Source organism: Sinocyclocheilus anshuiensis, unplaced genomic scaffold (assembly GCF_001515605.1).
Source record: "Sinocyclocheilus anshuiensis isolate Anshui unplaced genomic scaffold, SAMN03320099.WGS_v1.1 scaffold3337, whole genome shotgun sequence".
NCBI lineage: Eukaryota > Metazoa > Chordata > Actinopteri > Cypriniformes > Cyprinidae > Sinocyclocheilus > Sinocyclocheilus anshuiensis.
In genome coordinates this window covers 24,476-47,200 of record NW_015554311.1, presented here as the reverse complement: position 1 = coordinate 47,200, position 22,725 = coordinate 24,476, and the positions used below count along the sequence as shown (strand labels likewise).

Below are 22,725 nucleotides of genomic sequence, written 5' to 3'. Positions count from 1 at the left end.
AAATTGTGAGACCTGAACTTTTAACCATAAACTTTTTACCTCTTGGTCAACTAGAGAAAGGTGATGTTAGCAGGCTATATAATGTAAAAACAAACAAAAAACCTCTGGTATTCCACAATAAGACAATAAGCATAGCATTTTTATTTTTAATGCAATGAATGTACTATATTTTGTTTCAATAATATTTATTCTTTAATATTTTGTATTTTGAGGGGATTTCATGGTACTAGACAATATTCACATCTGAATTATTCAACATTTATTTCTATATAAACTAATAAAATATAGAAAAAATATTTATATTATTTTCAGTTAATACAGTGTTTCAGTGCTTTACGCTTACTTGTTTCCCAGTTTGAAAAATTTAGAAGAGCATTAAAAAACTTGTAATGTGATGTGATGACAATTAATAAAGACATGCAAGGACACTTTTAGAAGCAGAATGATTTAATTAATTAAAATTTTTGCATTTTGATATCTATTTAGACATCGTACATTGTTATATGTTATATCTTATAATGTTATATACTGTATATATTATAGCTAATTTGTAGATTATGCGTTGTATTTTGTATTATTTATATTTCTAATAATGTACTAACTTCTCATGGGGTCATTTTTGACCACGTGTGACTTTTTTGCTTACAACCATTTAGCAATTTCTAATCATCCCCACAATTTTATTTGTGTGTTCATATGGCTAGTGCCACAAGTGTCACCAAATTTTGAACGATTACAATGAAGTAAATGGGAAAAAAATCAAAACGTAAAATATTTCTGTCTAAAATAACCGATGACCACTAGAGGGTTAAGCTAGAAACAAACTCTATGCAAATGCGCATAATTAACATCCGTTCTTGCATTATGGTGGCCGATAATAGCAGGAAAAAAAGCTATTTCGGTGTTCGGATTGAATAAAAAGACAGAATAAATTGTTCCGAACAATGACATTTTTGGTGACGCGATCAAACAGCAACCAGCGAAGAGTGAGAGGTGCGCACTCTTTATAATGCAGCAAACATGTCATCAGTGTGGAAGCACTTAAAACTGTCCGAGAAAAACGCAAAAATCATTACAAGCAACGACAGCGAGAGACTGTTTAGTGCTACATCGCATGTCTTCGATGAGAAGAAGAAGGGGTGATTGTTGCTGGTTACTGTATGATGATTGAAATCGCGAAATGGCCTTAAACAGTAAATAAACTGCAGAATGTTATGTTTCTAATACATGCACGAATTGCATGTTTTGTCTGCTTTTTAGCCAGTGTTCAAAGTCCAAAGCGCAAGGAAAATCTGCGCTGAATCAGTGTTACTCGTCAGCTGCTCAGTTTTATTTTTCGGAATTTTTATAAGGCATGGATGTAACAATGTGATACGTGCAACAAACATCTTCCCAAATTTGTAATGAGAGCTTGGCAGGTCTTCCAGCCAGTTCTATCAAACCTTTACAATTAATCCAGAACGCGGCAGCAAGATTGATTTTTTAATGAGCTGAAAAGAATGCACGTCTCACCTCTGTTTATCAATTTGCACTGGCTACCAATAGCTGCTCGCATAAAATTCAAGGCATCGATGTTTGCCTACAAAACCACCACTGATCCCTTTTAGACTTGCACTCTATTCATTTGCTGCTTGTTTTCTTTATTTAAAAAAAAAACTAACACTTGCCTTCTAATCTTTTTGTATTCTATCTGTTTTCTTTTAATTTATTATACAATTAACAAAAGCAAAAAGACCTCTAACACTAACTTGCTCTATTTTCTTTTTATTTATTATATTATTTGAAAAACCCTTGCTACGTGTACTGCGTTAAGCTAACTGAGACTTGTTATAGCACTTGTGTATCATTGCTCTTTTGTTGATTTTGATTGCTTCCATTGTCCTCATTTGTAAGTCGCTTTGGATAAAAGCGTCTGCTAAATGACTAAATGTAAATGTAAATGTAAGGCTTCCGGCGTCATTCGCTTCCAGTTATTTTAGCTATACAAGAACAGCCCGCAAACTGGTGTATGCTATATTATTTAATTTAATATCTTAATTGTAAACTGGTTTGTAGGGAAATAGTGCAAACAAAGCACTTTGTTATTCTTCTAGTTCTTCTTATTCTGATGCATTTCAAAATTCAATGAATTTTCACACAATCAAGTTTGCTAGAAGCAAAGCAAGTTATAGGGAGTTTACAAAGTGTTTCAGGAAGTTTAAAATCACCCAAAATTGTTTTGTTTAGAACAAAATGCTGAATGTGTCTGCGGTGGCTTTCCAAACCATGAAGCTGCGCAAATGCGTTCCCACGCTCATTTCGAAATGCCATTAAAGAGCATGAAGACTGCAAATAGTTTTAGTTAAGTGCATGTTAGCCGTGTACACACTTGCCACAAAACAAAGTCGAGTTGATGCCAACAGCCATTCTTCATCCTCAATGGCTACGTGGGTTGTGATATTGAAGGTTTACATGTAAACAGTGCAATTTCTGGTTTTCTGGTCACTCCAGCTCTGAGAGGAAATGTATGACAGGATCCAAAATGGGCAGGTTTAACACTAGGGACAAATGCGAGGAATGAGTTGCTCGACCACAATATTGGATAATGACATGCTAGCTGATGGGTTATGCAGGAAAGGGCAACAGAGTCGGCCCACATAGCCAAAATGCCAAGGTTTATCTGCGCCGGTGAACCCACCCAGCCCTAAACAACTGGAAAGAGGATAGGACTTTTACTTGCTCTCTTTGAAAGGCCACATGTGCGGTTTGGTGTCTCAAGCTCAATTAGCTATGAATCATTGCGGTCAACTCGTCGGACTGAAGCTGGAATGTTTGTTCCAGTCGTACCTCCATTGAAAACTCGACCACACTGTCATGTTTTACGATTGATCGCTTGTATTCTTTATCGCTGAAAGTTGAAGTGCAGTTTATTCGGTGTTAAACTCTACTGGTGTGGTATTTAGCCTGGGGATTTGAAGTACTTCCAACTCAGAACTAGTGATCTGTCAATAATGAATAATGTATTTGAGCACATGTCATTATGAAGCGCTCAAGGCTGCCACCTACAGGTCCTGGTAGGCTAGTACATTTTTGAATTGTTTATATTCACATATTGTTGATGTATAGTTAAAATTATTAAGTATTATCATTTAGGATAGAGACCAATTATTACTATTAATTAGTTGCTTATTAGCATGCCTATTATTAACATATTGGCTGTTTATTAGTAATTATAAAGCACATATTATGTATGACCATATTCTACATCCCTAATCCTACCCAATACCTAAACTAAACAACTACCTTACTAACTATTAATAAGCAGCCAATTGGGAGATTATTAAGGCAAAAGTAATAGTTAATGGTTTGTTAATAGCAAGAATTGGACCTTAAAAAAAAAGTGTTACCTTTATATATATTTAAAAATGTTTGGTTGGTCTATTACGGTTTAAAATTTTTGTTGAATAGATTATGTGGCTAAAATATGTAGTTAAGAGTAAAATTACTGGACATGACAAAATATTGCTAATTTAAATTTACTTAACTAAATTTAAAAGACATTGGGCCAGTTTACTAAACAGGGCAAATTAGCACGAGGGCGCAATTCCAAATCTGATGGGAGGGGAAATTTCTGTGGGTGATTTACTAACAATGCACAAATTAAAAAACACAGACGCAACATCACATTTACATATAGACCAACGCAATATACGAAGCGCAGCGCAAATTAGTGTAGTCGCAAATAAAGAATAAAGAAGCCGCAGTACGTTGAAAAGAACCGGAGGCCAAAAAATGAAGGTTTGCTAGAAGTTTTGATAGAGCTGGTGTTGTGTGACTCCTAGTTGAGGGTTCCAAGTCGTCTTTTATTTCCTGAAGCAAATGAAAAATAACAAGGCTTGGCAAACGATATGTTCGGATAATGTGTTCTTCTGGCATTCAAAATAAAGTAATACGTGTGGAAAAAATCCTCTCACTTCTACCACGCGCTCTCTGTTCTCTGCGTGCCTCCTCTAGCAACAATAATTGCAGCCATTTCAAGCACAAAATAGTTTAAGACATGCTTTTTTTTGGGCGTTAAATAATGGTGCAAATGACGAGTGCAAACGTTAGTAAAATGCATTGCGTGATTAATTTGAATACTCTCCTCCTATAACTTTTGCGTCTGAAAGGGAAACTCCTACAAATGCATATTCAATAAGGTCAGGCGCAAAAATAACTGTGTCCTCGCCTTTTCAGCGCTAATTCATCACTGCGCATCTTTAGTAAAAACCTGGCAGTGCAATTTTAACGCCAAAAGATGGTTTGCGCTGGCACATTTATTTAATTCTTTTATTTTTATGGTTTTATTTCAATTTGAAGTTTTTAATTAAGGGTTTGGAATATCTTTTACTTAAAGGTGAATTGTGTTTTTTGTGCAACTAGTACACGTTTGTTTTTATACAAAATTTCAAATTACTTTTATATTTAGAATAGTAAATTAGTCATATTTTGTCATATTCAGTGATGTTATTCATGACTAAAATGCCACATAATTTCAGTCAAAAAAAAGTTAAACCGTGATAGACTAAACTGTAACCAAACATGTTCAAAATACATATTAAATTATAAATATAAATTAAAATATTCATCAACAATATGAATTGTTGCTTCGCGTCGGGGTCCTGATCACCCTGTCGGGGTTTATTCTGAGATAACAACCGGCTGGATGTACATTATCCCGCTTATTACACGGCTACTTGCCACATAAGTCAATAATTAGACGCGAAATATGATTTGAGTTGAAATATTTGAACGCAAAGCTTCCGTGAAGACAGCAGCGGCATATTCAAACTAGACGGACATTTAAGGGAAACGGTGCCGTCACACCACTTATTACACAACATTTCACCACAAAAATAATTAAGGCAATAAAAGAATTAAGACGAAAATGTTTTAAAACCTTACCAGTTTGTTAGTTCTCTTATAACCCACTACAGCGTACAAAACAATCGTAGCAAAATGGCAGCAGCTGCGTTTGTATGAAACGAGAGCGAGTCCGCGATACCAGGATGACATAATTAAATAATTGTACACCATTTTGAATCGAGTTTTAATATTTTATTAGCTAAACAAACGCAAAGCTTCCACCAAGAAAAAATAGTTCAAGCAAGGGTACTGCTGTTACCCGGATGAGCCTGTGTTATTAGCTTTTACCGGTTGTTATCGAGGGATAACATACCTCGGAATGTCGCGACTGACCAATCAGAATCAAGTATTCCACAGAGCCGTGTAATAAGTGAAAGTAAAACATTTAAAAGTGTAGTAACACTTTTCCCCATTGTAGACTTATGTAGGCCTATAGTTCTTTCTACTTTTTATTTATTTTTATGGTTTTAAGGGTTTTGATTATGTTTTATGTGAAGTGTGTGATTTTTGTGCTAATAGTAAAAATGTAAACAAGCTTTCAAATTACTTTCCTATTCCACAGATGTCAACTGTTAACTAATAGCCAAATAGCTATTTAACCAATGTTTTAGCAAACTTGCATAACAGTCTATCATTTCCAGATCTCACTTTTCTCCCCCGAATCCAATACATCACATTACGGAAGCAAATAAGTTGCGAATGCGGTTTCATGTTGACTTTAAATCATTAGAAGTCCCGTTCTCTTGTATAACTCCTGGTGCAGCGTCTTGGATGCGTCAGAGCGCGTGATGGATCAGCGCTGATGGATGAGCGGGTCTCTGGCTGCGCTGTCAGTGAGTGAAGAGCGTCTGCGGGGGCTGCAGACCACCACAGTCGAGAGAAAACGCCTTCATTTTCACTGCTAATCCCTCAGCTGAGGAGTCTTCGTGGGTTTGGTCCGGCTCATTGTGTGGCTAATGCCGTGCCATTTTGTGATTTACTCTGATATGTTGTTATCCAGAGGCCGACGCGTTAGACGCTCCTCTTTGGCTTCAGCGTGTGGCGGCTAAACGGCCTTTTGTTATTTTGTGCTTTCAGATTAGATAAAGAGTCCTCCGAAGACCCTTCCTCGGGCGTAAGCCGATCCTCGCGGTGCGTGAAATGGATAAAATAGCAATGGCGAACAGCATGTCATTTTCTGTGCAGACCCCTAAAAAGGTCAAAATGAGTCAGAAAAACATTTTTCGTAGGCCATACAGTGGGCATCATTCATGAAACACAAGAAGAACGAATTTGTGAAAGTCATTCGGAAATTCGCTCTTCATTTTCCTCAGTTGAATATGACTTTTCATGTAGAACTGTATTATGAATGATTTATACAAAAAATGGATCACAGGCATTTTATATAAACCATTCGTTCTTAGTTGCATGTAATTTAGGAAAATGAATCATGAACTTACAAATTAATTACAAAAATGTGTTCTGCTTGTTTTTCGAGAGTTTTTTTATTTTTATTTTATTTATTTATTTATTTTTTGAGTGGATCATCTGCGCCATAAATGTCATGTGAATAATCACACTGGAACAGCCCCATATGAGCCCAAATGACAAAGAAAGGCAAAATATACTATAATTGTTTCAACATATTTTGTAAAGAACATGGTTAAAAGAAATGTGCTTTCTAAATAGAAAACGTATTTAGTTTTAAAGCTTTAAAACAGCAAGAAAAATGATCAAACTATTTCCAGTTCTTGCATTTAATTAGATATATTTTTTGCCAATATTTATATATTCTGATTTTTAAAATACATTTATATAAATATATATTTTAATATGCATTAGAATTGATTTGCTACACTGTTCTATTTAATTCTAGCATTTAATTACATGTTTGCATTTAATCAAATATATTTCATTAATTCTTACATGTATATTTTAGACAATATTTATATACTTTGATTTTTAAAATACATTTATATGAATATATTTCATAATATGTATTTTCCTATACTATTGTATTTCATAGTTGCATTTAATTAAATTTGCATTTATATTTAAATGCAGTAATTCAATTAATTCTTGCATTTAATTAAATATATTTTAGACAATATTTATGTATTCAGTAAAGTTTATTTTATAATATGTATTAGTATTTTCTTTTGCTATACTGTTGTTTTAATAAACATTAAAAATATAATTTAAAAAAATTCTTTATTAAATTTTCCTTTGTCATATGGGATGTCCTGGCAGAATAAAGCAATATTTATTTATTTATTTAATTTATATATTTATTTTTAAATGGTTATCAATAGAGAAAAATGCTTTTTTGCTTGCACAAATGTGTAGTTATACCAGCGCTACCAACTGACTGACCAATATAACGTCATTTTAACCACTATTCATCAGTAATGTAACAGTAGCTGTAATATTTATATCTGCGCTGATGCAATAATCAATCTCCTAACTTATCCTCTCTCACATGTGCAGCATTCAGAAGTCTGATTCATTCAGTGAATCAGTCTCTTTCGGAAGATAAAAATAGCCCAATTATTCTGAATTAATATGCATATATCTACTAAATTTTTGTCAAATTTGGATAGCAGGAGAGTGATGAACAGCAGCATTTACCTAAAAAAAAATAAAGTTGCCACGCAAAAAACTCAAGTGAATCTTTTGTCAGCATGAAGCGATTCACTAAAACAACTCAAACTTAGCTATACAGCTAATGCAAAGCGAAGCCTCGTCCCTCCACAGCGTCTACATTTCTGACACACTTCACTAAAATTCCTCCGGTCTGTGTGAAGGACAGTAGCTGTAGCCAACATCACATACCTGATCACAGACAGCATGTCTCTGCCGTCGCCTTCGTTTGTAACGTTAACTTCCCTGCGCTCAAATATTGCATCACTTGGAGCGGCCGCTGACCACAGGTGCATATCCCTACCAGATGTTTCCACCGACTGGAATTTTTATCCTGCCTTTTTTTTTTTTACCCGGCCCGAGGTGGAGCCAAACTGAGAGCTGCTCAAGGGAAGATGCCACGGCGTTTGATTTCACACCGTCCGCTCCCGCCGATGTCAGGACATTCCCCATGCTCGTGGTAGTCCAGGAAGTCACCGCAGTTTTGGGCTATTCCAGACCTGCATTTCTGATATCCAGACGTCATTGGCGTCCTGGGCCAGGGATTCATCCTCAGCGGGGAGCTCGTGTCAACAAGGAGAGCGTTGATGCAACAGACTGGACCTCCTTTCCCAGCCGCTCGGACCACACACACACTTTTTGCATCCAGTGCCACAAATAAAACGTGGAAATCACACACGAGAAAGTGTTTCCCAGACCGTCCAGCTCAAAGCAGGGTTTCTACGGGTCTTATAAAGTCTTAATTCGCCCTTTCACAAATTAAGGCCTAAAATCGGAGCAGAAAGTCTTCATAGTCATGGCATTAAATGTTGCGTGCATTGCAAAAAATGAATATCTTACGCAGTATTTTTGTTTTGTTTTCCAATACAAATATGTAAACATACTTAAATCAAGATACATTTACTCGAGATGCAAATTGAACATATAAAGTCCTGTTTTCTGAGAAACTGAACAAAATGAACTGAGTTTATATTTAACCCTAAAGTTTGTGCGTTTTTTCTAAATTAGATTAATATACTATATTTTAGTAAAGTAATGTTTTTTTATTTAATATTTTGTATTTGTAGGGGGATCTTATGGCATTAAATTTTGTTATTTTGACATCAGCTACTTAAGTTTGTTATTTTATGTTAATTTTGTTGTTAATATTTATTTATTACCTGTTTTTAAACATAGACCCTAAAAATGAAATTTTCAACTTAAACTGTCATAAATCTTGAATGTTTGGAGACTTAAGTTTGGTCTGTTGCTGAAATGGAAAAATAGAAAAGTAAAAAAAAAAAAAAGGGAAATTAAAAAAAAAAAGTGTATTGTTTTGGGGGGAAAAGCAAAAATACTATTTTCAAATTTTATGTGAAATATATATTTTCCACAACATATTTTACTCTAAAACTGTGAGAAAATTAAATCCACAAATCACAAACAAGTTGTGTTCCAAATTTGAGGATGATATCTCAAAAAATGCGCTTTCAGTAAGATTTTGTTTGTGTGCAGTACCAAACGTTTACACTAGATGAAATTGGCTTATAATGCGGCCATTTTTGACCGTGAGGAGTACATGTGTGACTTTTTTTTTTCAGGACTATGTAATCTTTTCGAATCATGTCCATGATTTTTGTCTGTGTGTGTGTGCATGTTTATGTGGTTTATGAGGACACAAATTTGTATAATGACATGGGTATGACACAGGTATTACAACGAGAAGGTGATTTATGAGGACATTTTCAGTGTCCCCGTAATTCAAAAGGCTTATAAATAATTCAGAATGAGTTTTTTTGAAAATCTAAAAATGCAGAAAGTTTCCTGTGAGGGGTAGGTTTAGGGGTAGGGTTGGTGTAGGGCAATAGAATATACGGTCTGTACAGTATAAAAACCATTACGCCTATGGAGAGTCCCCATAAACCATAAAAACAAACCTGTGTGTGTGTGTGTGTTCACATCTCAAGTGCTTTACCAAGTTTCACACCATTCTGAAGTAAAAAATTCTGAAAATCCAAAACGGTTTTCGTCAAAAACAACAGAAGAGCAAGAGTTAAAACAAGAAAAAATATCTGTCTTTGGGGTATGAAAAGGTAATTTCCCTTAATTAAACCTATTGGCAGATATTTGTTCTGTTTTAATCATAAACATAATTTTGATCAATTTGTCATAAAACAAGACTTTCCTATTTTATGTCATTTTGTTTCTCAAGTAAATGTATCACGATTTATGAATCTTTAGACATTTTCACTGGAAAAAAGACAAATGCTGACGAAGAACATTACTTTTTTGCAGCGTGATCAGAACGAACAGTTAAAGTTATTTATTATTTGTAAAATGAATGAAAAAGTAATGGAGATTTGTTTGAAGTATTTTTCAAGCAGTGCTAATACAAGACATTTACATATAGACCATATTGGCGTATTGTGTTCCAGTCAATTTATGTCTTAAATTGTTTTTACTTGGTCTTAAAAAGGGTTGAATTCACCTTCATAAAACCTGCAGAAACCCTGTCAAAGACTCTCTTCTCTTCTTGAAATGTTGACTTAGTCAACCTACCTGGAGCGGCGTTAAAAACAAACACGGCTGCTGTTCTGATGCTTTCAGGTGGTCACCATAGACACGATTGTGTTTTCACTCACTCGTGACCGCTGCACAAACGTGTGGATGACAGAAACGGGCATTACAAGTCCAAGACAAATGCCAGTGACTGGGAGTTTCAAGCCTTCTGAAGAAGCTCCAAAGAATTTTTTAGATTTTCTGTTTATAGTAACTAAAAAGGAATGTAATTTTTGATGTTAATACTTTCTCTTTCTTCACCTTATTTTACAACCGTTTGTGATACAACTGTGGCACAAGCAATCAAAATAAAATCTAAACTGTGATATGTTCTGTGTATGTGTGATTAATAAATCGATCTCTGAAGGCGCTCGCTTATAAATGTGCTTTGAGAAAACAAGGAGCATTAGGTTCATTTTGTTTCGACAGTGTATTTTCAAATATTTTGTGTGCAGATGTTTAGAACATTTAGCTTTATTTAAAATGAGAAGTGTTTTTAAAACTATTGACAATGAAAAAGAAACTTTAAGGTGTTTCTGTAGTCTACGGCCAAAATAAAAGCTTGAAATGTTTTGGCAAAAAAAGTAAATTACGAAAATTCTAATTTTACTCTTGTACAGTAAAAAATAATAATAGTTATTGTTGTTGTTGTATTTTATTATTTTAATAATCAATTAAATTTTTAATTTTAAATGTAATTAATGTTATTTATGTGGTAGTAGTAGTAGTAAAAAAAATTATTTAATTATTATACTGTGAAAATGTTGTAATTAATTTGATATTTTATCATTACATTTGAAATAATTGTTTTTATTTATTTTAAATGTTTTTTTAACAGAAATTGATTATTATTAGTATTATTAGTAGTAGTAGTATTGTTTTTTATTTGTATTATATTTTCATTGTCGATTTTTTTTTTTTTTTTACTGAAATATTGATTGCAGTGGCGGGAGAAATTTCATTTATTTATTGATTTTTTTAAAGGAGGTTTGAGTTTTGTACATGTATAGAGTTATTTCTACAAACTACAAACACTGTCACTTTGTGGTGCTATAAATTATCGCTTGTTCTGAAAATATTTACAGCAGCATGTCGCTTTCAGCATATAGCGCCAGCAACGTCAAGTCCATGGGATCAATTCCCAGGGAATGCAATTTCTAAAAGTAGAGCTTGAATGCAATATAAAAATTGCTTTAAATCCTCCTAAACGCATGCGTTTGGAGCGTGACTTGCGTGACAAAGATGGTGGAAACCTGTTTGGTAACAGTCATTATTGTTCTTTTTGATGATGCTAGTAGTGCAGAAACAGCACTTCACCTAAAACATGTACATTATGAGTAGTTTGTATCTTAAAAAGCTAGTTGCAAACAAGCATAGTTGCTTTCTTATATCATATCTGCAAGCTTTTAGGCCAAGGATTGTGATGACACATTATGTTAATAGTTGAGGTTAATAGATTCGTACAACCATCTCCATGTTGCTCAAACACACCACAGCATCAACAAATATTGTTTTAACAGTGACATGTCTCGTAAATCACATCAAGCTCCGCTATTGTAATCCAGAGCCCGAGGGAAACGGGACGGAGGAGCCGCTGCGCTCCGTACATTCGTGATTTATCCACACCAGCTGTTCTCCAGCACTGACTCACGGCACGTCCATTTGTCCATAGGACCACCATTGAGTTTAATTGAAGGAGCTTCTGGTCACGATATGAGGCCCCCGACTTGGGACCGTAAGAACGGTGCGTTTGGAAAGAGGTGGCTCCTCGTACTGAGTGCAGGAAAGGCTTTCATGTGGCACCGGCTCGAACGGCCAGACAAACGCACACATTCAGACGTCATGACATCATGCCAGGATTCCACACGACCGCGAGTGTCTGCCGTCACCATTGCTGCCAGTTGTTTGTGGCTCTTTTGTGTTATGGTGATTTAGGAAGTCTATTCTCTCGACTAGGAGGGGAAACTACCCATGACGTCTGCGCACACAAAGGCGGCCAATTACACTCTTCAGGGTTTCATTATAATGCGTTTCATCTCGGTCACACTGATCTTTCATGTTCAGGCGCCATTGTGGAGTAAATTAAATAAAGATTTTTACATGAGAACAAACAAAAAAACTGGATTTTTACATTACAATGGTCGGCCAAAAATGAAAACCGTTGCTAGGGTGCTGCTGCGTGGTTGCTAGGTGGTCACATACTCGTCCAAATCAAGATCCAAGTCTTTATATAATTAATTTATATTACAGAAGGTATCTTAAACTAACAATCTTAAATATTGTTCATAATTTATTCTATGTTAATTTATAAATTTACATTAGAAATATTATAGTAGTTCATAATACAATTGAAATCCTACAAATTTTTTAGAATATGGTAGAAGTATTGTTGGTAACACTTTATTTTAAGTTGTCCTTGTTACACATGTTACATGTACTTACTATTATAATAACAATTAATTATGCATAATTACACGCAAGTAACCCTAAGCAAAACCCAAATCCTAAACATATAGTAAGTACATTTAGCTAATTAATATTACTCAGTACTTAAATGTATAATTACATTGTAACAAGGACACCTTAAAATAAAGTGAACAGTTTGTTTTATTGTTCTACTATTACACTTTTTTTGTTTTTTTACTGAAATTTATTGTTTTTATTATTATTATTCATTTTATTTTATTATATTTGTATTATATATAAATATTCATAACTTAACGGTAATGTAGGTTTTTGAATATAGTAGAAGCATTTTTATTGTTAAACTACTACTATTAAACTATTAAAATAGTTTTCAGTAATTTAAATAAAGCTAAAATCAAATAATGTAATATATAACAGATGAAAAACTGATGAAAAACAAAGTTTGTTGAAGTACTAAAATTACTAAAACTAAAATTGAAATAAAACTAAAACTAAACAGAAACATAAAAAGCTAATAATAATCACAAAAATGACAAAATTAGTAAAACTGAAAATATAAAAATAAAATCATGAAACAATATTGATAAATACTGTAATATAATATAGTAAATAAATAATACTAAAATAACACTGGTTAGTTAATGAAACCGAATTCATTAACTGTTAATGTATTGAATGTTATTGTAAATGTTTGCCAATGAGTTTTTGCACCAAAGTTTTGTAATTGTAAGTAGTAGATTTATGGATTTTGAAAAATGATTGATCAACCACATATAAATTGAAATCAGTTGTGAATTAAGATACTGTCTTGTGTAAATGTTGTGCCAGAATTTGTTGTATAGGAAAGGACAAACCATAGACACCAAAACTCTTATTCATAGTTGAACATGACTAAAATAATTTGTCTTGATTTTAATTAGTTTTAAAGTGCATAGCCGCTGGTTTTGTGGAACACTTTAGACGTTTCACTCTTTCATGTTATATAATCTATGAATGAATTTCATTTTAATATTGCTTCAAGGGATGTCAAAAGAGTATGTTTCTCATCAGTCTCACCCACATTTCTATAAACTCAGAATGGTAACCCTTCCCAATAACCTTTGTGTGAAAGTGCACCAACAATAACCGTCTGGACACCAAAAAACCTCTTTGTGAGCTTTTCAAAGTGTCCTGGAAAAACAGAGCGAGTAGACAGAGAACACATTAAAGTCGGTCATGCCACAAAAGTGGGAAACAAGGCCACATGCTTATAGCGAAGGAAAAACATGGGCTCGGGATGAACAACACATGGATGACCGTCTTCAAACGCAGCGAGTAGGCCGCAAAAGATGCCGTCGATTCTTCAGGCCTATCATCAGCAGGACCAAGATAGGAATCACACTGTCGGAACGAGTTAGATTGAATAAGCCTCTCCGTGTAGATTCATGCTTCCCGCTAACGTGCTCCCTCAAAGAGACACATGCATTTGGTTTGTTTAAAGAACAAAAAAAATGAGGAGAATCTTTCGTAATGGGAAATTAGGTCAGAAAACCACTTGATGCAAATGTAATTTCCAGACAGGGATGCCTCTGGGCTCGGTCTGCGGTCCGCTGGCATTGTTAGCCACATGCCATAGTGACACTCACCCACGATCATCCCATGATCCAGACGTTTGATGATGTCGAACGAGTTCTGGACGTTTCCTTCCAGGATGTCGTAGACAATCTCCGGGGAGTCCACGTGAGGAAGGTGAGAAGGTGTGGGAGATTTTAGGAACACAATTTCTGGGAAAAACAAAAAAAACATGGATTTTATTAGAAGACACTTTGAAGATGGGTGTGTCTCACTGTGCTGAGATGTTCAGAGTGAAGAAACATCAGAATTGAGGCCTGATGTTTGGCTCAGTGATTGCCATTGTTTTATTGTTGTCAATTTATTATTGAATTTCTTCAGCCTTCTATGTAAGTATGTGAACAAACACGCAAGGATTTGGTGGACGTGGATACCAGGGTTCAGCAATATTCAGAAGTGAAGGAGTTGCTTCTTTGAATCCATGAGTGGGAATTTGAACTGACCACAGTTGGCCACAGTACACAGGAAGTTGAATTTTACCTATCTGTCTATCATTTTGTCCATTGTTTTATCATTCTGCCTATCATTCTGTCAGTCTGTCTTTCTAAATGTCTGTCTGTCAAGCTGTCTATCTGGATTCTTATTTCTATCTATCTATCTATCTATCTATCTATCTATCTGTCTGTCTGTCTGTCTGTCTATGTATCTATCGTTCTATTGTTCTGTCTGCCTCTTATTCCATCTGTTGTTCTACCTAGATGTCTTTCTATCTGTCTGTTGGTCTGTCTGTCTATCTCGTTTTGTATATCATTTTGCCTGTCTGCCATTCTATCTATCTATCTATCTATCTATCTATCTATCTATCTATCTATCTATCTATCTATCTATCTATCGTTCTGTAATTCTATCTACCTATCTATCCATCTATCTATCATTCTATCGTTCTATTGTTCTGTAATTATATCTATCTATCGTTCTATCATTCTATCATTCTGTAATTCTATCTATCTATCTATCATTCTATCTATCTATCATTCTATCTATTGTTCTATTGTTCTGTAATTCTATCTATCTATCTATCTATCTATCTATCTTTGCATCATATATTTACATTTACATTGAAAAGCATTTGATGGAAATGGAAATCACAGCTGTACCTTCTGGTTTGTTGAATTCTCTGAAGGTGGGAAGCGAGATGGCCGTGTGTGAGATGGAGAGGATGGGATTGAGCACGCAGGAGATGTCATTGGGCTGGCAGGACTTCACACATCGGATAATATCGGCACGATTGACCCTCGGCCTGCTGGAGGAAGACAACACAACCGTCTGAACCAGAACCAAGCCACTGACCTTAGTCCTGAGCTACATGTCAGCTGCTTCTGGGCTCTGCCAGAGGAATACATGCTAATGATGCAGGATTCGGTTTCCCCCTGTCGGCACCGTTCTCAATGACGACATGCTAAAATGCCAAAGTGCTCCAAACACAGTAGGGCCCATTGTGAGACGGCTCGAGCAAACAGGCCGTGATCTCTGGTGATGACTGGGTAAAATAATCTTCCTTCACAGTTGAAGCTCTCCAACAACCGGATGGTTTCCAGCAGAACCCACCACAGAACCAAGCACCCAGCGGGCGGGTGAAACCTTTACTGTATAAATATTATTTGCACAAATACACTGGCCATTCTTAATATGGAGCTCATAACACAAACAATCAGGTTTTTAGGGGGTAAAAATCAGAACAGAAGACTACGAGAGGCCAAAAATCACACCACAGGAGAATTGGTGGTCGAGTTTCCTGTTAGCCACTCATGATTTTTCGATGCTTTTTCGAAGTTGTGACATTGATGTAAAACTTTTTCCGAAAAAATGTTTGGTTTAGCTGAGCATTCCCGGTTCGGTATCCCAAAATCTCTATGGAATTTATGGAACGAGGGAGCTTTAAATCCTGAACCTCCTGACAAGACAACTCCGACTTAATTTAAAGCTGTGTTCGGGTAATCAAACACAGACTTTGGATCGCAAATGAGATCTCTTTAATCTCCAGTTGTTTCTCCTACATAGCAAAGAGATTCAATTGTTAAGTTTTGTTAAATCTCATTGCATTTTTTTATTTATTTGGTATCGGTCAATACTGGATATAACCTTTACTGTCATCAAATGCTCACTTAAAATCTATAAATGTATACATTATTAAAGACACTAATAATTTAAATGTAATTCTGAGTAAATTTCAAAATGAATTAAAAATGTATACTGTATATTGTAATGTTGTGATATCTAAATTCACTAAATATATAATAAAAAACGATTCTAAATATTAAAATTTTATAATACTGAATTAATAAAAAATAAAATATGAACAAAAAAATACAAGCAAATTAATTTTTTATTATTTTTTAATTTTATGTTTACACGTTATGGTATTTTGTCTAAATAAAAATAAACAAAAAAATAAAATATAAAAGTAAAATACAGTTTTAATAATTGTAATACAAAATTGTATACTATTTTGTCTAAGTAAAAAAAGTAAAACTAAAATTAGTTTTATTTAAATAAAATATAACAAAATATATAACAAAATATTTAAATAATTAAAAAAATTAAGGTTTTATAATATTTAGTCTAAATAAAACACTAAACTTAATTTTAGAAAAAAATAACAAATTTAAATAATTTAATACGAAGTTTAAGATTGTCTAAAACGCTAAAATTAGTTTATTAATTTATTTATACAAAATAAATATTATAAAATTTATCATTTTAATTCAAAATTAACAAAAACAAAACTCGAATTAGTTGTAAACAAAATATATTCATTTTTATTAATTAAATACAAAATTTAAGATTTACATTTTATGTTTTGTGTATTTTTATTTATTTACACAAAATATTATAAAATTAATACTGTTAATAAAAAAATGAAAGATTAACAATTTAAAAATAAAACACGAAAATTTGTTTTATTTTTAATGTATTTAGACAAAATATTATACAATTTGTAATATTACCCGTTGGCCATAACATGGACAGTAAAATATAATTCCCGGCTGATCGATATTTGTAATATCGGTGCATCACGGGCCCCGTAACAAGCTAGCGTTAAAGCGAACAGCTCTAGTGAAGTGTGCTGAAATGTGTGCATCGTGCCGTGATTAGCTGACCCTCATCTCTGCACGCTTTGATCGGATGCAGGAGCTGCAGCGAAACCCCAAAGCTCAGATCAGGTTACGGCCGAGAGGAGAGAAGCCCCTGACAGAGAAGTCAAGCCACCGCTGGGCACGGACCTGTAATTAGCAATTAGCGGGTGGGTCCACGTTTAGCTTAGGCCTGAGCCAAAGCCACAAAATGTTCTCCCTGCTTATAATACCCAACTTGTGCACGACATGCAGAGAGAGAAAGAGGGGCAAACGGTGCAAATAAAGAGCCGAGAGCTCTCACTAACTTCAAAGCTAATGTCAAGGCCTTGTGGCGAACGCGGCGCTCACGTGGGCCAAAACGCCAAATCCCGATGTGTGATTTGAAGGGAAAAACATGGCTTTTGGACGGGCCGTGTTTCTGGTCAAGCAGAAAGTTCTTCTTTTTCTCTCCGGTAATTATTATTTATAGTCAGTGTCTTGATAGCAAACCAACACAAACACTGCGGCCCATCATTTCTCGGTGCACGGCGGCGATGTAGCTTCGCCACAAATTGTTCAGACCACTGTCCAAAGCCCAGAATCCCATAATGCACTGTCAGAAAGTGTGTGTGTGTGTGTGTGTGCGTGCGTGTGTGAGTATGCGTGTGTGTGTTTGTGCGTGTGTGTGTGCGTGTGAGTGAGTGAGAGAGTGTGTGTACGTGTGTGAGTGTGTGCGCGAGTGAGTGTGTGTGAGTGAGTGTGTGTGTGTGTGTGTGAGTGTGTGCGTGCGTGCGTGAGTGAGTGAGTGAGTGTGTGCGTGCGTGAGTGTGTGTGTGTGTGTGTGCGCGCGTGTGTGCGAGTGTGCATGTGTGCGCGCGTGTGTGTGTGGGAGTGTGTGTGTGTGTGTGTGTGTGTGTGTGTGTGCGTGCGCGCGCGTGTGTGTGTGCGCACATGTGTGTGAGAGAGAGAGAGAGACAGACGCGAGAGCAAAAGAAACCAAAGAAATACGACCTAACTCAATTCCTCTAATTGGAATCCAATCCGGCATGATTTGAGAGAGAGACAGAAAAAAAAAGAATCTAAAATATACTTAAAACACAACATTTACATAAATCTATTACATATAATGTTGTAATAATAATGTAATATTTTTTTGTAAAAATTCTCTATTTTTTGTCACTAAAATTAATGTTGCATTTAGACTATTTATTTAGACAAAAAATATCAAATTTTAATAATATTAACACAAAATGTAAGTTTAGAATTGTGCAATATTTTGTTTAAAATAAATAAAACACAAATGAGTTTAATTAATTTAGTTTTAATATTAATATTAAATGTAAGTTTAAAATTCTACTGTATTTTGTATAAAACAAATGAAACAAATTTGATTTTTATTAATGTATTTAGACAAAATATTACATAGTTTGAATAATTTTAATATGTAATGTAAGTTTAAAAATTTATATTTTGTCTAATATATAGACAAATATGCTTTTATCAGTTTTTGACAAAATATACCATTTTAATAATTTCACTACAAAATGTACATTTAAAATGGTACAATATTTAATCTCAAATAAAACGCTATCATTATTTTTATTAATGTATTAGACAAATGTAATTTATTACTTTATTCAGACAAAATATTATACTATTAATAACTGTAAAAAAAATTAATAATTTACACTTTGTAATATTTTGACTAAATAAAAAATAATGCCCTAAAATTAGTTTTATATTTAATGTATTTAGCCAAAATATTATACATTTTTAATATCAGCCTTTTATGTTATTTGCCATAATATTTGTCCATTGTTGTTGCATATTAAAGCTTTGCGCTAATGATTTTAGATGGCTTATAATAGCTATTCATTCTAGCTTTTCCTTATTAATATTGTTTAATATTCCCCAATGACCAAATTAAGTTTAATGCACTCCCTCTTCAATATGATTGATTAATGCAGTATAAAGTGGATTCATTAGCTTCAAAAGAGAATGTGTAACAAATACAACATCTAGCCGACATAAAATGGTGTTTTTCGCTGTCTAGTCCCTGATTTACAGTGTCTTAGCACTAGCATGAGCGTGTTTTAACTAGCAGTTAGCATCTTTCAGAGCTCTCTGGCGGTTTTCTCCTCAAAGCTGGACATCGTCAGATCAGTCCGTCTGTTTCTGGGTGTCTGTTGGTGGATTAGTGGCTAATGTAGCCTTTAACTGCAGACTAAAGGGTTCAAATGCCTGCCTAATTATCCGGCTAACCGCTTTAATGATTAATGGATGCTCGCTACATGACTAATGAAATGTTTTCTGGGCGGGTTGTGCACATGCGTGGGCGCTCATTTTCCGACTTTCTGTTTCACGTCCTGTCACAAAAAAACAAAAAAACAACAAAAAAAACTATATATATATATATGAAAAAATGTGATATTGATATTGACAAAAATATTTTTTAGAAATACAAACAAGAATTTACAGTCAGTAAAATTTTATTAGAAAATTAAGGACAAAAAATAATAGAATACTAAAAATTCGAAGGATATATTGATTTTTGCAATGATTTGTATCATGAAAAGCGCTGTACAAATAAACTTGAATTGAATTGAATTGAATTTTGACTCCAGTTGATTTGCTTTGCCTAAAAGCGCCATCTAGTGGCCCAGGACACACAGACGACTCGCATTGAGCAGAAAGTCTGATCACAGTTTGAGCTACAGTCACAGACTACAGTATATAATGAACAGCAGGGCTGATACATGAAGAGCTTGACCTCATTAGACACCTGAGAATCTGTCGTTACACTAAAGAATCATGTTGCCTTCGAGCCTCAATGGCTTCATCATATTCACCAGAGCTCGTGAACGCCACCATAACATCGTAAGGGACCTTTCAGTGACGATCCCAGCTTAGCGACTGTTGCTGTGCAGCTTTTCATTTTACTGTGTGATAAGTGAACAATTTCTTAAGAGTTACATTTCTACCAGGTTATGAGCATATTTTACTGAAAATATATGTATTGCATTTTTTTAACCACTTGATGCACTAATTTAACAGAATTTTACAAATATATATATATTTATTGCATTTTTTAAAACCACGTTGTGCATATTTTACTGAAATTTTTTTTTTTTTATTGCCGTTTTTGACACTATTTATGCATATTTCACAGAAAATCTATTTTTAACCACTTTATATTTCACAGAAAACCTTTTTTCACATTTATTGCATGTAAAATAGTGTAGTATAGAATAGTGAATTTTCGTGAACAGAAATAGATTTTAAGATTTTTTTTAACCAATTGGTGTGCATATTTGACTGAAAAAAATATTTTTTACATTTATTGCATTTTTTGACCACTTCATGTGCAAACTTTACTGAAAATCTGTTTTTTAATTAATTATTACTTTATTTCAACCACTTTATGTGCATATTTTACTGAAATTTTTATATGTATTGCAATTTTTTAACCATTGATGCGCTAATTTAACTGAAATTTTTGATATTTATGGCATTTTTAAACCAATTAGTGCATATTTTACTGAAAATATTTTTCTATTTATTGCTATTTTTACCACTTCATGTGCATATTTCACAGAAAATACATTTTTTTTAAATATTTTTTTAACCAATGAATGTGCATATTTTACTGAAAATATATATATTTTTTAATTTTATTGCATTTATAAACAACTTGTTTGTGCATATTTTACTGAAAACTGTTTTTTTGTTTTGTTTTGTTTTTTAAACACTTTGTGCATATTTTACTGAATTAGTTTTTTTTTTACATTTATTGCAAATGTTGTAACCACTGTATGAGCATATTTTCCTGAAAAACAAGTTTTTTAAATTTATTAGAAGTTTTTAACCATTGTATGTGCATATTTTAATGAAACTATTCTTTTATTTATTTTTATTTCCACTTTATCAAGGAACTCTTCAGTTCATTCCTGCAAGACATTCTGCAAAACATCAGATAGCAACAGTAACCAAGGGGGGGCGGAGCTTAGGAAATGATCAGTTAGCAGTGAGAAACTCCGCATTTTCAAGTCAGAAGCAAATCAGTATCAGTGTTATTTTTGTATTATTTTATTTTAAATTTTAATTTATATAATGTTAGTAATTTAGTTCATTTTTATCACTATTTTTTAATATTACTGTTTAAGATTTATTTTCATTTCAGTTTGAGTTTTTGTTCTTATTTATTTCCAGTTATTCATTTTACTGCTTCAATTTAAATTCATTCCAATGCAACATATCTAATTGTAAAAAAATAATTATTATTTTATGATAATAACCCTGAACTGTATTGGTCATAATTCATAAAGGGCTGGTCAAAAAGGTTGCAATTAACAAGCCACTGATTACAAACATAATACACATGATTTGCTCTTCATTTTGTTGCTCGAAATGAAAAATGCCATTGATTATGTTCCGACCGAAATCACTTGATCACATTGTAACAATAATTTCCAAATTAGTAAGTGGGATCTTTCCAGAGGGACTTGAAGGCAACGTTAGACGAGATTCCCAAGGCACATGGAAGCAGCTAATCAAGCATTATGCGGTTTCATTCGCTCATGTGGCTCAGCTCGTCCGGGGTTACGAACAAGCGGATCTTGAAGTGGTAAACGCTAAGGTGTCCGAATCGCCTAAGCTTCATCTCCAGAGAGATCTCAAAGTCCTGAGGAAGCGCGATGGGTTTCTGGACCACCAGGACGCCGCCATTCTCCACGCGTTTGGCAGCGAAGTAGCCTCCCTGGTTACCGTCCACGATGGCCACCTCGATGTCATCCCCGAGCGCCGAGTTGGACGGGCCCATACGGAAGATGTTGGTGGGAATGGGGATTTTGGTGGGGAATGTCAGGTGGTAGTAGGTAATTCTCACAGGCAAGGCCAGACACTCGCTAGTCTGATTACAAGGCAAGCGCTCACAGCGACTGCGAGAAGACAAACGGGGGGAAAGAGAGAAAAGAGAGGGGTTAGAACGCCGCGGTGCGCCACATGCGGAAAAGTGTGTGATTTTAAGGGGGTGGGGTTTGGTGGAGGGGGAGGAGCATTCGCGGTGACATCACAGACTGATGCATTCTATTTGTTTTCTCCATAGAGACACAGAAACCAATGATGCTGAGATTAATCTCAGCTTGTGGTTTTTTTTGGAATCCGAATGGAGAAAAGAAATGGGTAAACGGGCATCACTGTTGCACTCGTGTTAACGGGGAATTTTCTCTGGCAAGACTTGCAAAACATAAAACGTGTATTAATGAAACTCGGTGCACTATTCATGCATAGCTTCTGCAGCTTTCTCGGATGCAACGTTCATGCACAATGTTAGAAACCCCACTTCTTTATCAATACCTACCTGCGTCATTTCAGCTATTTGTGAACTCAACCATATACTGCATGAACTAATATTTTTGACACATTTTTTTTTTTTTTAATTTAAAAAAATATATTTATAAATGTATTTATATTTTATATATTTGTATATTATTATATTATATATTTTTTATTGTATTTGTTTACATTCAGTGGAAATTTTCATGCATTAAAATAATATTTGTAATTATTTATTTTATATATATATATATAT

General features: G+C 34.2%; 1 protein-coding gene and 1 long non-coding RNA gene across 4 annotated transcripts in view; one reads left to right on the top strand and one right to left on the bottom strand.

Moving 5' to 3' along the window:
* The window catches only part of LOC107671362 (fibulin-1), a 54,799-nt gene that overhangs the window by 9,264 nt on the left and 22,810 nt on the right, over positions 1-22,725 (bottom strand). The window contains exons 14-15 of one of the 3 annotated variants that reach the window (XM_016464270.1): positions 15,177-15,322; positions 14,094-14,231 (exon numbers count right to left, since the gene is read on the bottom strand). In XM_016464270.1, the coding sequence (XP_016319756.1) occupies positions 14,094-14,231; positions 15,177-15,322 (284 nt within the window). Of the gene's footprint in view, positions 1-14,093; positions 14,232-15,176; positions 15,323-21,398; positions 22,073-22,725 lie in introns of those variants that run through there. The other 2 variants (XM_016464268.1, XM_016464269.1) reach the window with 2 other exon arrangements.
* LOC107671363 (uncharacterized) overlaps positions 21,295-22,725 on the top strand; it is a 16,641-nt gene continuing 15,210 nt past the window's right edge. The window contains exon 1 of the long non-coding RNA XR_001632191.1: positions 21,295-21,397. This is a non-coding gene — a long non-coding RNA (uncharacterized LOC107671363). The remainder of the gene's footprint in view (positions 21,398-22,725) is intronic.